Source organism: Mytilus edulis, chromosome 8 (assembly GCF_963676685.1).
Source record: "Mytilus edulis chromosome 8, xbMytEdul2.2, whole genome shotgun sequence".
NCBI classification, from domain to species: Eukaryota; Metazoa; Mollusca; class Bivalvia; order Mytilida; family Mytilidae; genus Mytilus; species Mytilus edulis.
Window position 1 is genome coordinate 73,198,708 of NC_092351.1, and position 16,869 is coordinate 73,215,576.

General features: G+C 31.3%; 1 protein-coding gene across 1 annotated transcript; it reads left to right on the forward strand.

The window, feature by feature from the left end:
- Positions 1 to 10,726: 10,726 nt before the first annotated feature.
- On the forward strand, positions 10,727 to 16,869 carry LOC139484326 (fibronectin type 3 and ankyrin repeat domains protein 1-like). The gene is made up of 5 exons (XM_071268063.1): positions 10,727 to 10,807; positions 11,232 to 11,330; positions 13,215 to 13,313; positions 15,441 to 15,542; positions 16,717 to 16,869. The coding sequence occupies exons 1-5, from the start codon at positions 10,727 to 10,729 to the stop codon at positions 16,867 to 16,869; spliced, it is 534 nt and encodes a 177-aa protein (XP_071124164.1).

Consider the following 16,869-nt stretch of genomic DNA (forward strand, 5'->3'; position numbering starts at 1 on the left):
GTTGATACATTCAAAAATACCTACCGTTATTTGGATGATATTTTTTCGTCGAAGAATCCAGAGTTCTCTAAATATACTTCAGAAATTTACGCAAAAGAACTTACTTTAACTAAATCTAACATAAACAGCAACAGTTGTCCTTCTCAAGATTTAGACATTTCAATTTCAAACGGGAAACTGGCAATCACACCAAATCATCCTTTTTATAATTCATACTAAAATTAACGACAAAAGAGACGATTTTTCATTTCCTATTGTTAATTTTCCTTTTTTACACGGCGATGTGCCTTTGGCTCCATCATACGGTGTTTATATATCCCAACTTGTTCGGTTTGCCCTTATGTGTTCGGATGTCATAGATTTTAACAATTGTAATCCATGCATTACTGGGAAATTGCTGTGTCAGGGATTTCGTTACCATAAACTACTTAAAACTTTTACTAAATTCTTTCATAGATACAAAGATTTGATTAGTAAATTTGGCTATACTTGTAAAAAACTTATTAAAAAAGGTATTTCACATCCTAAATTTTATGGTAATATTGTACTTAAAGCGAGGGAATCACTACATGATCCGTGTAAACTCATCGAACCTTTAAACAAACTTATAAGTAAGGGTTATCGTACCAATATTGTAATTAGATCTCTGAATACAGTTTACATTGGCACTAATATCGATTTTGTCATTAGCAAATTAAAACATAACTAAATTGTATCTTCTTTTGAGGTTGGATGTATAGAGACACAGACACGTTAATTTTCTCTATATAAGTCGCTCCTCACTATCCTACTACCTGTCGATACATTTATTTTTGGCATTGTACAAGTTATGTCTTCTCTGACTGTTAATGACTTTAAAATACTAAATCCCTGGGATGTGTTTAAGTTGATTGTAGTCTCTGATGCATGATTTTTTTTATTATTAATAGATTTTAGCTTTTAACTAGCTGTCAGTAACTGCAAGTACTCTCAAATCGTATTTTCTTGTTAATTCGACCTGTTGATACTGTTCATAATGCTTTTTTGTTATTTTATATAAATTTTCACTTCTTCTTACTAAATTTGTATAAATTTCAAGATTTACCTGTATTATGAAAACCGTTTTTTTTTTCTAAAGTGAATATTTTCGCAGGGTTAAATATTTCGCAGTCGTGTCTTGCCATGGCTTTGTTTGGACTTGTGTGTTTGTCCCTAATATTTTATTAACTGTGCATTTCCATTCAGATATCGCTGATCAAATTTATTCGTTCATAGTGTATTTATTTACGTTTTTAGATTGAGTTAGGCCTGCCAATTGATATTTTATCGTGTGTTTTTCTATGTTGCGATGTTATGCTATTGTTTCAGAAAAAGGGAGACGGTTTGGATCCATTAAAACGTTTAATCCCGCTGCAAATGTTTGCACCTGTCCTATGTCAGGAATCTGATGTACAGTAGTTGTCGTCTGTTTATGTAATTTATACGTGTTTCTCGTTTCTCGTTTTTTTATATAGATTAGTCCGTTGGTTTTCCCGTTTGAATGGTTTTACACTAGTTATTTTGGGGCCCTTTATAGCTTGTTGTTCGGTGTGAGCCAAGGCTCCGTGTTGAAGGCCGTACATTGACCTATAATGGTTTACTTTTTTTTAAATTAGTATTTGGATGGAGAGTTGTCTCATTGGCACTCACACCACATCTTCCTATATCTATGTAACAGTCAGAAATATCAAAAAAACTGTGCATGAGAATGTAAAAAAAGAGCTAAAACCTGACCTCCATTTAATTTTTATAACTATTTATAAAATGGAAATCTACTATAAGAAAGCAAAATTAAAGTAATTTCTGAAGCAACTACTTTGAGGCGGGTGACAGCCTGTGTGACTGATAATCATCTAGGGCGGATTAACCTGATCCAGTAGTTACGTATGTTAATTCTTATGATTTTTTTTATACTTAAGTAAGGATCAATAATTTTTTGTTTGGGATTAACTTTGAATAAAACTGAATAAAAATTACAATTACACGTTTAAATGCTTCTACAATCTGAACAAAAGTATTTAAACAATCAGCATGAATGAATAAAAAATTAAAAATCTCCTTTTAAAGTAAAAAAAGATTGAGTAGTTTTTTTTTCTTCAAATTTCCTAACACACGTTTTTGTATATTGTATTTCTCAATTGCTCAACCACTTTATGATTGATTTGAGAAACTTACATAAAATAAATACGGTCACAGATGTAAACATTTTCGTCGTATACTGTAAGAGAATAAAGAGTGCCAATGATTTAAAGATATTACTAATTAAAAGTTAAATGAATCGAAATATCAAAATATATATCATTGCTGTACAGGGCTGGACAGCACTACATTTGGCATCAGACAATGGTCTCACGGAAGTAGTCACTGTTCTCCTTGACCATGCTGCAGATCCCAACGTAAAAACTGCAGACGTGAGTTTATTTATATAATTTTTTTATACTTCAGTAAGGATCAATAATTTTGGTTTGGGAGCAACTTTGAATCAAACTGGATAAACGTTATATCTAAACGTTTAAATGCTTCTACAACCCGAATATAAATATTTGAAGAATCAGGATTAACGAATGAAAAATAAAAAAATCGCATTTGAAAATCAAAAAAAGAAAGAGTTCGGTTAATTTTTATTAAATTTTCTAACACATGTTTTTGTATATTGTTTTTTTTCAATTGCTTAACAACTTTATAATAGATTTGAGAAAATTACATAAAATAAATACGGTCACTGATGTAAAACGACACAGGCTCATTGGAGCCTCTAGTTTAATTAGCCTAGGAGTTCGTTTTTTTTTTTGTCATATTCTTTTTTCCTTCAAAATGACAAAATCGTTTTGCTTAAGGTTGCACTTTGTAAATACAGCTGTTTCTCAAACCATGCCTCTTTTTGGTAGATCTCGAGTATTTCAACAGTCCTGTATGTAAAATGCAACCTATATAGTGTGAAAAAAGACAACATAAAAAAAAATTGAGCAATCAGCATAAACGAATGAAAAATAAAAAATCGCCTTTAAAAATCATAAAATGATGAGTTCGGTTGGGGTTTTTTTATTTCCTAACACACGTTTTTGTATATTGTTGGTTTTTTTTTGCAATTGCTCAACAACTCTATGATAGATGTGAGAAACTTACATAAAATAAATACGGTCACAGATGTAAAACGTTTACTTCGTATACTGTAAGAGAATAAAAAGTGCATGACGATGAGTTAAAAATATCAATAAAGTTAAATGAATCGAAATATCAAATTGTATCATTGCTGCACAGGGCTGGACAGCACTATATTTATCATCAGAAAAAGGACACATCGAAGTAGTTACTGTTCTCCTCGACCATGATGCAGATCCAAACGCAAAAACTGCAGACGTGAGTATTTAGTTAATGACTTTATTCATGTTATGTTCATGAAAAAGACTATTGCCTATACCTGAAGAAGACTTTCACATAGCCTGTAACCTATGGTATAAATCAGAACTCAGTATTTCGCACGTTTTATTTTAATCTCTAACAAAACAGTATTATAACTGTATAAACCATATTTCTGTGAACACGAAAACCTGTTTTTAGTAAAACTGAACATTTTAAACATGTTAGACACCAATATGTAAAATACGAATAACAAAACGTGTGGTTATTTATTAAATAGACAGCTTGAATGAAACAAACACAAAAATAACCATATAAATAAAATTTAGAAAGGAAATTGGGAATGTGTCAAAGCGACAACAACCCGACCATAGAGCAGACAACAACCGAAGGCCACCAATGTGTCTTCAATGTAGCGAGAAACTCCCGCAACCTTAGGTGTCCTTCAGCTGGCCCCTTAAAAAATATGTATACTAGTACAGTGATAATGGACTAAACTCCGAATTGAATTATACACAAGAAACTGAAATTGAAAATCATACAAGACTAACAAAGGCCAGAGGCTCCTGACTTGGGACAGGCGCAAAATCGCGGCGGGGTTAAACATGTTTATGAGATCTCAACCCTCCCTCTATACATGTAGCCAATGTAGAAAAGTAAACGCATAACAATACGCACATTAAAATTCAGTTCAAGAGAAGTCCGAGTCCGATGTCATGAAATGTAACAATAGAAAATAAATAAAATGACAATAATACATAAATAACAACAGACTACTAGCAGTTAACTTACATGCCATCTCCAGACCTCAATTAAACTGATTGAACGATTATGTCTTCATCATATGAATATTAGGCACAATCTTTCCCGTTAGGGGTTTAGTATCATACTATCATGAAATATATGAGAAGAACATAACCCGTGTCATGCCAACAACTGTTTTTTAAATAAATGTGTTTAGTTCCGTTGCAAAGTCCCTAAGGTGAATCAATATTAAAGTCAAAATATGCAATCTTTAATGACCTGACAACAATATCGTAACTATATTCCTTCTTAATAAGTCTGTTTAAAGGTTTTGTAAGCTTTTGAGGTGAATACTGACATTTTTGTGCTTTGTGAAGAATATTACCATAAAAGATTGGATGTTAAATACCTGAACTTATAAGATGTCTGCATGTTGAGTTATATTTACGAATTATTTCCTTGTACCGATGATAAAATTTAGTAAATGTTTTGACTAGTTTATGATATCGACAACCCTGGTGTTATAATTTTTCAGTAATACATAAATTTCTCTCGCCTAAATCTAATACGTTTTTACATACATAAGCGAATCGTACAAGTTGAGATATATAAACACCATAAGATGTGACAATGGAACGTCATCATCTAAAAATGGATTATTAACGATAGGAAATGAAAAATCATCTCTTTTATCATAAATTGTTGTATTAAGCTTCCCGTTAATGATATAGATATCATGATCGAGGAAATGGCATTGGTCATTAGCTTTATTTAAAGTAAGTTCAACAGGATAAATTTCTTTAGTATACATACTGAAGTCGTCATTATTGAGCGCCAATATATCATCCAAATATCTAAAAGTATTCTTAAATTTTGTTATCAAATGTTGTTTCGATGGGTCTTTGCTAATTTTAGTCATAAATTGCAACTCACAACAATACAAAATCAGGTCTGCAATAAGTGGTGCACAGTTAGTCCCCATTGGAATTCCAACAACTTGACGATATACGGAATCTCCAAAGCGAACAAATATGTTATCAAGCAAAAATTCCAGCGTATATATAGTATCAAAGCATGTCCAATTGACATAGTTCTTTTGTTTATTGCTACTAAAAAATGACCTAAAAGAGCTTGAACATATGTACTCGCATTCTGACTTTTTAAATGCCCAGTTAATTAGGGATGTGAATTTTTTCTTGAAAATAATATGAGGCAAAGTGGTATATATGGTAGAAAAATCAAAACTTTGAACAGATTCAAAATCACCAATATATGCATGCAATTTATCAAATACTTCCAACGAGTTTTTGACACTCCAAAAGTAATTAATTCCACTATTTTCAAAGGCCTTATTTGAACAATTTATTATCAGGTTTTTTATTGTACCAAGTGTACTAGTAAGTAGAATAGATAATTTAGTAGTGGAACAATGGCTTGAAGATAAAATAAATCTATATTTGTAAGGTTTTTTGTGTAGCTTCGGAAGCCAGTACAAAATTGGGACCTTCATTGTATTTGGTTCTGCTTGTAAAGAAGTAGCTAAAAGATTGTGTTTGTTACAAATGTCGTTTTCTGAAAATGAAGTATGTTGAAATGTTGGTGAATTCATGATTTCCTTTTGCAGAACCTCAATATAAAATTTACGTCAAACAATAATGATGTTATTAGCAGCTTTATCAGCCGAGACAAAAAACAAATTCCTTGGCTAGTTCTTTTAGTTTATGTTTGATACTCGAAATAGGGTTTTTATGGTTGTTGTTAAGAGTAAAATGTTCTTTAAAATGTTGTATTCGAATATCAACTATCTTCATTACGGAATTAAAAAAAAGCGTTCAAAGATTTTTGTCAGCTTTTTCCCGTTTTACCCATTTCGAACAGTAGTTACGGAGTGAGTCGTGGATGATATTACGACACTCATTCCAATTAATAATTGATGGGGGACGATATGTAGGTCCTTTACTGAGGAATTAATTAAACTCTCGGTCGCGAACGATGTTAAGGTATCATGTTATGACATGGGAAATGGGACCATAAGTGTATTCGGAATTACTGCAATTACATGACATAGGTGTATTTTCAATGATATTTAACTCTTTACACAATTGGCTATTATCAAACACATATTTTCGAGTAGATTTCTTGGAAATATAACAAATAAGAGGGAGTTCAGTTTAATCAAAATATCCAGGAATTTGGTCTTTAACAGAATGGTCGTTAAAAATATCGGCAATATTTACAAATCAAAACTTTTATTGACATACTTTATTTTAATAAAATGTTTTTTATGATCTTCAGGGAGATCAATTTTGGGAAACAGTTTAGAATAACAATATGCCATTATAATTTGAACGATTTCATACTTAGGACTGTAATATTAGTAACGCATTTACAGTATTTTTAAGCATACAAATTGAGCAGTTTTGAATGTACATAAGTGTTCGTACCGGCAGACAAGGCAGCCAATAATGTAGTGGTGGTGTGATACATATATTACACGGAAGTTCTTCAAAACGAAATTATCAATTCCTCTACATTCAGGTCAGGTCCATACGCACCACAGAGAGTCAAATTGTTAGCAAGCATACCATTGCCACTACCCAGATTAAAGCATCTTCTGAACATTTGAAAGTCCCTACCATGTACTGGTTACCGAAATTAAACAAAAAACTATTTAAATTCCGTTTCATCTCCGCTTCGAGTAAGAGTTCTACTACTAATCTATCAGTGCTTCTAACTACCGCCCTTACTACTATCAAAGAACTACTGTCATTAACTTTTGTAATAAAGCTTATAAAAATAATGGTATTAATTATTTTTGGAGTGTTAAAAATTCTTTAGCGGTTTCAGATAAAATACATGCTTTCGATGGTCCTTACAATTCTGTTGACAGTTATGAATTTTCCACTCTGTACACTACACTTCCTCACAATCTTATAAAAAAAAAGTTTTTGTATTTGATAAAATGGTCTTTCGAAATATCCCATTGTAATTTATTTGCTGTAACTCGTTTAAAGCCTTTTTCTGTAAAAAAAAAACGAAAAAGGAAAGGATGCTAGATACACTTACTGGAAATGTGAAGATATGATTAAAGCTTTAAATTTTCTGCTAGATAACATTTATGTACGTTTCGGCGATAAAGTGTATCGTCAGGTAGTAGGTATTCCTATGGGCACTAACTGTGCCCCTTTAATAGCAGATTTATTTCTATATTGCTATGAATCTCAGTTTATGACCAAACTCAGTAAAGACCCATCATTGTTATATTTCGTTGATACATTCAAAAATATCTACCGTTATCTGGATGATATTTTTTCGTCGAAGAATCCAGAGTTCTCTAAATAAACTTCAGAAATTTACGCAAAAGAACTTACTTTAACTAAATCTAACATAAACAGCAACAGTTGTCCTTCTCTAGATTTAGACATTTCAATTTCAAACGGGAAACTGGCAATCATACCAAATCTTCCTTTTTATAATTCATACTAAAGTTAACGACAAAAGAGACGATTTTTCATTTCCTATTGTTAATTTTCCTTTTTTACACGGCGATGTGCCTTTTGCTCCATCATACGGTGTTTATATATCCCAACTCGTTCGGTTTGCCTTTATGTGTTCGGATGTCATAGATTTTAACGATTGTAATCAATGCATTACTGGGAAATTGTTGTGTCAGGGATTTCGTTACCATAAACTACTTAAAACTTTTACTAAATTCTTTCATAGATACAAAGATTTGATTAGTAAATTTGGCTATACTTGTAGAAAACTTATTAAAAATGGTATTTCACATCCTAAATTTTATGGTAATATTGTACTTATAGCGAGGGAATCACTACGTGATCCGTGTAAACTCATCGAACCTTTAAGCAAACTTATAAGTAAGGGTTATCGTACCAATATTGTAATTAGATCTCTGAATATAGTTTACATTGGCACTTATATCGATTTTGTCATTAGCAAATTAAAACATAACTAAATTGTATCTTCTTTTGAGGTTGGATGTATAGAGACACAGACACGTTAATTTGTATCTCTATATAAGTCGCTCCTCACTATCTTACTACATGTCGATACATTTATTTTTGGCATTGTACAAGTCATGTCTTCTCTGACTGTTAATGACTTTAAAATACTAAATTCCTGGGATGTGTTTTAGTTGATTTTAGTCTCTGATGCATGATTTTTTTATTATTAATTGATTTTAGCTTTTAACTAGCTGTCAGTAACTACGAGTACTCTCAAATCGTATTTTCTTGTTAATTCGACCTGTTGATACTGTTCAGAATGCTTTTTGTTATTGTATATAAATTTTCACTTCTTCTTACTAAATTTGTATAAATTTCAAGATTAACCTGTAATATGAAAACCGGTTTTTTTTCTAAAGTGAATATTTTCGCAGGGTTAAATATTTCGCAGTCGTGTCTTGCCATAGCTTTGTTTGGACTTGTGTGTTTGTCCCTAATATTTTATTAGCTGTGCATTTCCATTCAGATATCGCCGATCAAATTTATTCGTTCATAGTGTATTAATTTACGTTTTTAGATTGGGTTAGGCCTGCCAATTAATATTTTATCGTGTGTTTTTCTATGTTGTGATGTTATGCTATTGTTTCAGAAAAAGGGAGACGGTTTGGGTCCATTAAAACGTTTAATCCCGCTGCAAATGTTTGCACCTGTCCTAAGTCAGGAATCTGATGTACAGTAGTTGTCGTCTGTTTATGTAATTTATACGTGTTTCTCGTTTCTCGTTTTTTTTATATAGATTAGTCCGTTGGTTTTCCCGTTTGAATGGTTTTACACTTACTAGTCTAGTGATTTTGGGGCCCTTTATAGCTTGTTGTTCGGGGTGAGCCAAGGCTCCGTGTTGAAGGCCGTACATTGACCTATAATGGTTTACTTTTTTTTAAATGTTATATGGATGGAGAGTTGTCTCATTGGCACTCACACCACATCTTCCTATATCTATGTAACAGTCAGAAAAATCAAAAAAACTGTGCATGAGAATGTAAAAAAAGATCTAAAACCTGACCTCCATTTAATTTTTATAACTATTTATAAAATGGAAATCTACTATAAGAAAGCAAAATTAAAGTAATTTCTGAAGCAACTACTTTGAGGCGGGTGACAGCCTGTGTGACTGATAATCATCTAGGGCGGATTAACCTGATCCAGTGGTTACGTATGTTAATTCTTATGATTTTTTTATACTTAAGTAAAGATCAATAATTTTTTGTTTGGAATTAACTTTGAATAAAACTAAATAAAAATTATAATTACACGTTTAAATGCTTCTACAATCTGCACAAAAGTATTTAAACAATCAGCATGAATGAATGAAAAATTAAAAATCTCCTTTTAAAGTAAAAAAAGATAGAGTAGTTTTTTTTTCTTCAAATTTCCTAACACACGTTTTTGTATATTGTATTTCTCAATTGTTCAACCACTTTATGATTGATTTGAGAAACTTACATAAAATAAAAACGTCACAGATGTAAACGTTTTCGTCGTATACGGTAAGAGATAAAGAGTGCCAAGGATTTAAAGATATTACTAATTAAAAGTTAAATGAATCGTAATATCAAATTGTATCATTGCTGTACAGGACTGGACAGCACTACATTTGGCATCATACAATGGTCTCACGGAAGTAGTCACTGTTCTCCTTGACCATGCTGCAGATCCCAACGTAAAAACTGCAGACGTGAGTATATTTATAAAAAAAATTATACTTCAGTAAGGATTAATAATTTTGGTTTAGGAGCAACTTTGAATCAAACTGGATAAACGTTATATCTAAACGTTTAAATGCTTCTACAACCCGAATAGAAATATTTGAACAATCAGCATTAACGAATGAAATTTGAAAATCGCATTTGAAAATCAAAAAAAGAAAGAGTTTGGTTACTCTTTTTTTTTAATTTTCTAACACATGTTTTTGTATATTGTTTTTCAATTGCTCAACAACTTTATAATAGATTTGAGAAACTTACATAAAGTAGATACGATCACTGATGCCTGAGAATGTAAAAAAAGAGTTAGAACCTGACCTCCATTTAAGATTTATTATCATTTATAAAATGGAAATCTACTATAAGAAAGCAAAATTAAATTAATTTCTGAAGCAACTACTTTGAAGCGGGTGACAGCCTGTGTGGCTGATAATCATCTAGGGCGGATTAACCTGATCCAGTGGTTACGTATGTTAATTCTTATGATTTTTTAATACTTAAGTAAGGGTCAATAATTTTTTCTTTGGGATTAACTTTGAATAAAACTGGATAAAATTAATATTACACGTTTAAATGCTTCTACAATTGGAACAGAAGTATTTTTGTGCTTTTAAAGTAAAAAAAGATAGAGTAGTTTTTTTTTCTTCAAATTTCCTAACACACGTTTTTGTATATTGTATTTCTCAATTGTTCAACCACTTTATGATTGATTAGAGAAACTTACATAAAATAAATACGTCACAGATGTAAACGTTTTCGTCGTATACGGTAAGAGAATAAAGAGTGCAAATGATTTAAAGATATTACTAGTTAAAAGTTAAATGATTCGAAATATCAAATTGTATCATTGCTGTACAGGACTGGACAGCACTACATATGGCATCATACAATGGTCTCACGGAAGTAGTCACTGTTCTCCTTGACCATGCTGCAGATCCCAACGTAAAAACTGCAGACGTGAGTATATTTATATAATTTTTTTATACTTCAGTAAGGATCAATAATTTTGGTTTGGGAGCAACTTTGAATCAAACTGGATAAATGTTATATCTAAACGCATAAATGCTTCTACAATCCGAATATAAATATTTGAACAATCAGCATTAACGAATGAAAAATAAAAATCGCATTTGAAAATCAAAAAAAGAAAGAGTTCGGTTATTTTTTATTAAATTTTCTAACACATGTTTTTGTATATTGTTTTTTTTCAATTGCTCAACAACTTTATAATAGATTTGAGAAACTTACATACAATTAATACGGTCACTGATGTAAAACGTTTTCGTCGTATCAGGTATGCGAATAAAAAGTGCATGACAATGATTTAAAATATCACTCAAGTTAAATACTCGACATATCCAATTGTATCATTGCTGCACAGGGCGAGACATCACTACATTTTTCTTCCAAGAAAGGACACATAGAAGTAGTCACTGTTCTCCTTGTCAAGGCTGCAGATCCAAACGCAAAAGATGCAGACGTGAGTATTAAATTAATGAGTTAATTCATGTTATGTTTATAGAGAAAATTATTTTGACCGAAAATGCTTACCTTTTCCGAAGCACCTGTATAAAAATCTGTCTTTGAACGGGTTTGTAATGCGCTATTTTGTTTTTATCTTAAGTCCCTCGGGCGAAAATGACTATAGGTGAATTTATTAATAATATAATTTTTCAACTGTTAAGGGTTGTTATACGTTCCTTGCTTTCAAACATTTTGCTTTTGCCGTTCCTGATGAAGGTAAATCCCGAAAATCGTTTCGGACGCATGAATTTTATAACGTTTTCCTTTCCACTTTTGAACATTTTATATTGTGTTGATAATGTAAAAGTTGGTAAGAGTAATGATTATTTGACGGGGCGTGTCTGTACTCGATTAGGCAGTTCAGAATGGACATATCAAAATAGTGTCTGAACTTCTTCACAACGGTTGTGATCCAAGCAGACTGATGGACTATGTTAGTATTATTTTATTTATTCGGCCTCGCTGATCATAGCTTTAATATCTACCAATTTGAATGAAATTAAAAGTGTCTGAAATCAATTAAATAGTATACCTACGAAAATATCTAGTACACATTAGTTAGACATGTTCAACATTTTGATTATTTACAGATAAAAAAAAGAATAGATTTGAAATAGTCTACAATTAAAGAATGTATCAGTCTTAAATTATTATTTAAGGTTTACCAAACTGGTACTTTTCTACTGAATACAGTTGTCAAACACGACTGTTCTTCTAGATATATATGTTAACACAAATCATGTAAGATCAGTTCTTACATCTCTGGATTATGTAAAAAATAACCTCATTATGAATACCAGGATTGAAATTTTATATTTATGCCTGACACCATTTCGTCCACAAAAGACTCATCAGTGACGCTCGAATAAATGTTTTTTAAAGGGCCAAATAAAGTACAAAGTTGTAGAGAATTGAGGACTGCTATGCGGTCTGTTTGGACTGAATGATTTGGACATCTCTATCTATCTTTAACAAATTAATGTAATTTATCTATTAATTTGTTTTAAATTCCATTCTAATTATCTGAGATATTGTAAGACATCATTTTTTCTTTTTATATTGATTGTTTGTCCCTAATATTTTATTAACTGTGCATTTCCATTCAGATATCGCCGATCAAATTTCTTCGTTCGTAGTGTATTAATTTACGTTTTTTGATTGAGTTAGGCCTGCCAATTGATATTTTATCGTGTGTTTTTCTATGTTGTGATGTTATGCTATTGTTTCAGAAAAAGGGAGAAGGTTTGGATCCATTAAAACGTTTAATCCCGCTGCAAATGTTTGCACCTGTCCTAAGTCAGGAATCTGATGTACAGTAGTTGTCGTCTGTTTATGTAATTTATACGTGTTTCTCGTTTCTCGTTTTTTTATATAGATTAGACCGTTGGTTTTCCTGTTTGAATGGTTTTACACTAGTTATTTTGGGGCCCTTTATAGCTTGTTGTTCGGTGTGAGCCAAGGCTCCGTGTTGAAGGCCGTACATTGACCTATCATGGTTTCTTTTTTTAAATTGTTATTTGGATGGAGAGTTGTCTCATTGGCACTCACACCACATCTTCCTATATCTATGTAACAGTCAGAAATATGAAAAAAACTGTGCATGAGAATGTAAAAAAAAAGAGCTTAAACCTGACCTCCATTTAATTTTTATAACTATTTATAAAATGGAAATCTACTATAAGAAAGCAAAATTAAAGTAATTTCTGAAGCCACTACTTTAAAGCGGGTGACAGCCTGTGTGACTGATAATCATCTAGGGCGGATTAACCTGATCCAGTGGTTACGTATGTTTATTCTTATGATTTGTTTATACTTGGTAAGAGTAATGATTATTTGACAGGGCGTGTCTGTACTCTATTGGGCAGTTCAGAATGGACATAAGAAAATAGTGTCTGAACTTCTTCACAACGGTTGTGATCCAAGCAGACTGATGGACTATGTTAGTATTATTTTATTTATTCGGCCTCGCTGATCATAGCTTTAATATCTACCAATTTGAATGAAATTAAAAGTGTCTAAAATCAATTAAATAGTATACCTACGAACATATCTAGCACACATTAGTTAGACATGTTCAACATTTTGATTATTTACAGATAAAACAAAATGATTTGAAATAGTCTACAATTTAAGAATGTATCAGTCTTAAATTATTATTTAAGGTTTACAAAACTGGTACTTTTTTAAAAGAGGGACGAAAGATACCAAAGGGACAGTCAAACTCATAAATCTAAAACAAACTGACAACGCCATGGCTAAAAATGAAAAAGACAAACACTGAATACAGTTGTCAAACACGACTGTTCTTCTAGATATATATGTTAACACAAATCATGTAAGATCAGTTCTTACATCTCTGGATTATGTAAAAAATTACCTCATTATGAATACCAGGATTGAAATTTTATATTTGCGCCTGACACCATTTCGTCCACAAAAGACTCATCAGTGACGATCGAATAAATGTTTTTTCAAAGGCCAAATAAAGTACAAAGTTGTAGAGAATTGAGGACTGTTATGCGGTCTGTTTGGACTGAATGATTTGGACATCTCTATCTATCTTTAATAAAGTAATTTATCTATTAATTTGTTTTAAATTCCATTCTAATTATCTGAGATATTGTAAGACATCAATGTTTCTTTTTATATTCATTAAATATTGTTCGTTCTTTTATTGTTAGTATTTCAATGATTTGGTTTATTGGCTTTATGAGTTCTTGTTATTGGCGTTTATCATAATACGCATAATGATGATATACAAAATGTATATTAGAAATGTAAACAACATATTATATAATTTTACAATTTTCAATAGAATAAACGGATCACGTAGTAATCGAAATATCTTACCTGTAAAGCACTACAAACTGCTCCTTGAACTGTATAATTGTTTTTTTAAAAATATTATTATTTTTTATAATAGTTACGGAAATAGTCGAAATACAATTTGTTCAAATTTCAATATTGCCTGCTAGAATTCACAATAACGGTTCAACATTTTCACAGTTCTTACATGTAACATATTTTTCATAGATTCTACCCAGGAGTATATATCATAATGTCATTAACTGGCTGTTTCTGTAGTGGCTCTGTCATATAGATTTGAGATTATCTTTTTGGGCCCGAGACTCAAATAGTCAAGGACCAATAAAGCTGATTGAGAATCTTAAACAGAGCAAATACAGAAACAGCAAGTTCATAACACTTTTATGAAATGAATTTAGTTCTTCAATTAAACTAGACTTATCTCAAAGTAGAAGAAGGTACAGAAATTCATATCTGAACTTTGTTTTACAAATCAAGATGGATTTTTTTGTCAACATTTTCAGATGTAATTTTGATTATTCGCCCAAGTACTTAATTTTATGCTTTTACACTTCATTTTATCTACCTAATATAAAGAAGCTGGGAAGAATAAATCAGACAGTTTAACTTTTCTTGCTCTAGAATCGTCTGTGTTCTGCTGATCGATTAAAGGAAATGAAATAGCAAAATAATCGGAAGTCGTACTCGAAAAGGCTGAGTTAGAAAACACTGAACATCATGTAAACTTGTTCATGATATTAAGTTCAGAATATAAATGTATCTAATGTATAACGAAACCTCAAAAGGTAACTGTTAAGCTAGTTGTGGCGTAATGAATTTAAACCGGAAGTTAACGACCCGTATCAGCACATGGACTTATACGGGTGGCCGATATGGCTTTTTCCGTAATGGTCCCGTATTGGCCCTGTCCGAAAACCAATATGGACAACGTCACCAGTACTGCATATGCTGATTTATCCGTATAAGGGCTGAATTGCTTATATCATTTAAGAATAACACTATATACATATATATATACATGCTATGTAACAGACTATTCTTGCAGTGCTGAAGAGAATTTGTTTTTGTATTCAAACAATTAACTTCACATATTATATTATATTGTCTGTAGTCTTAATTTTGTTGCTCGAATTTGACCATCTTTTTTGTGGTATAATTTTGACATTCCTGCACATTTACCTCTGTATTTTGTATTTCAAATACTATTTATTTAAATATTTTGACAAAACTAATTTTGTAGGATAGAGCAGTCATTCTTAAGGCAGCTGAAAATGGACTAACAGAAATAGTTTCTGTACTGCTTGACAAAGATATAGACTTGATAAATCATGTTGACAAGGAAGTAAGTATTTACCTACACATTTATTAGTATTCTCCAACAAACTTCCATCTAAAACTGTACATTTACATTCAGAATTAAGGAATGGACATTATTTTGGTATTTTTTGTTATTATTGTTTAATACTGTAAATGTTAAATATCACAAGATGGAACAAAACATAATCATTTGAGAGTGTTGGTAATCCGTTTCTTTTTGGTCATGATATCGATTGCCTTTGAATAACCAGTAAACATGAATTGCGTAGATATAAGCTAAAGATCATCGTACAATAAACAAATCTCGTACAAACTCCGACATGATTACATGATAAACAATTGAGACAAGAAAACCAACGGCATGATTTATGACAACACAATCAACCATCGCCAACTAATGAACTATAAAATCCGAATTTGGAAAGGCATATTCATGAATAAGAAGAAAAAAACATATATGTTTGTCAACACTTAGTCACCTTCACTAAGATGAGACAATGGTGGAACAGCACAAAACAATAACACAATTTGATGATTTTTCTCATTTTTTGTTTAGATATTTGGCATTTCAAAGCGTATCCTATGTTATATGTAGATTGTGTTGTGTTGTTGTATTTTACTACCGTTTTCACCGCGATAACACCTCATTTTATTCACACAGAGGAATATTCAAAAACAAAAATTCGGTCGCCGGTAGTTGGCCCTTGACTCAAATATTGAAAATTTAGATTAAAGGCTTTAACAATGAAAAGTATCAATACCAACAAAAAATATTTTCGTGGATATAATCCTATCAAAAATGTATACTATTTTCAAATAGGCAAACCATCACATCTCTTTTTAAATGGGAAATAGTCACATGCATTACTATCAAAATTATGTTATCCTGATACAAAAGCTATCAAGTTTTTTTTATATAACGTGAGACTTGCAAATTTGTACTTTATTACTATTTTGATCTGAGCGTCAGAGATGAGCCTTATGTAGAAGAAGATAATTTAAATTCGAATGAATAAAACGTTGACGAGGCATACATTTAATGATTTGTACAGAGTAAACTCCTTTTAGTGATGCGTACCACCTTGTATTAAACATGATAGAAGGTACCCAATAAAAAAACACATATGCATGAAAATGCATTGAAGATTATCTCTAAAAACAAAATAAATTTAACTGTCAATTTTATCATTACTATATAGGGCAATACACCATTACATTTGTCTGCTGAGAATGGTCACAAGGAAGTAGTTTCTATTCTACTTGACAAAGCTGCAGATATAAACGCAAAAAACGTACATGTGAGTAATGAGATAAGAAAAGTATGTTTTTTTATATGTAATATCTGTTCATAA

Coding starts and splice junctions, on each gene's coding strand:
- LOC139484326 (XM_071268063.1), top strand. CDS start 10,727: ATGGCATCATACAATGGTCTCACGGAAGTAGTCACTGTTCTCCTTGAC. Junction 10,808..11,231: donor CCAACGTAAAAACTGCAGAC/GTGAGTATATTT, acceptor ATTGCTGCACAG/GGCGAGACATCACTACATTT. Junction 13,314..15,440: donor CAAGCAGACTGATGGACTAT/GTTAGTATTATT, acceptor CTAATTTTGTAG/GATAGAGCAGTCATTCTTAA.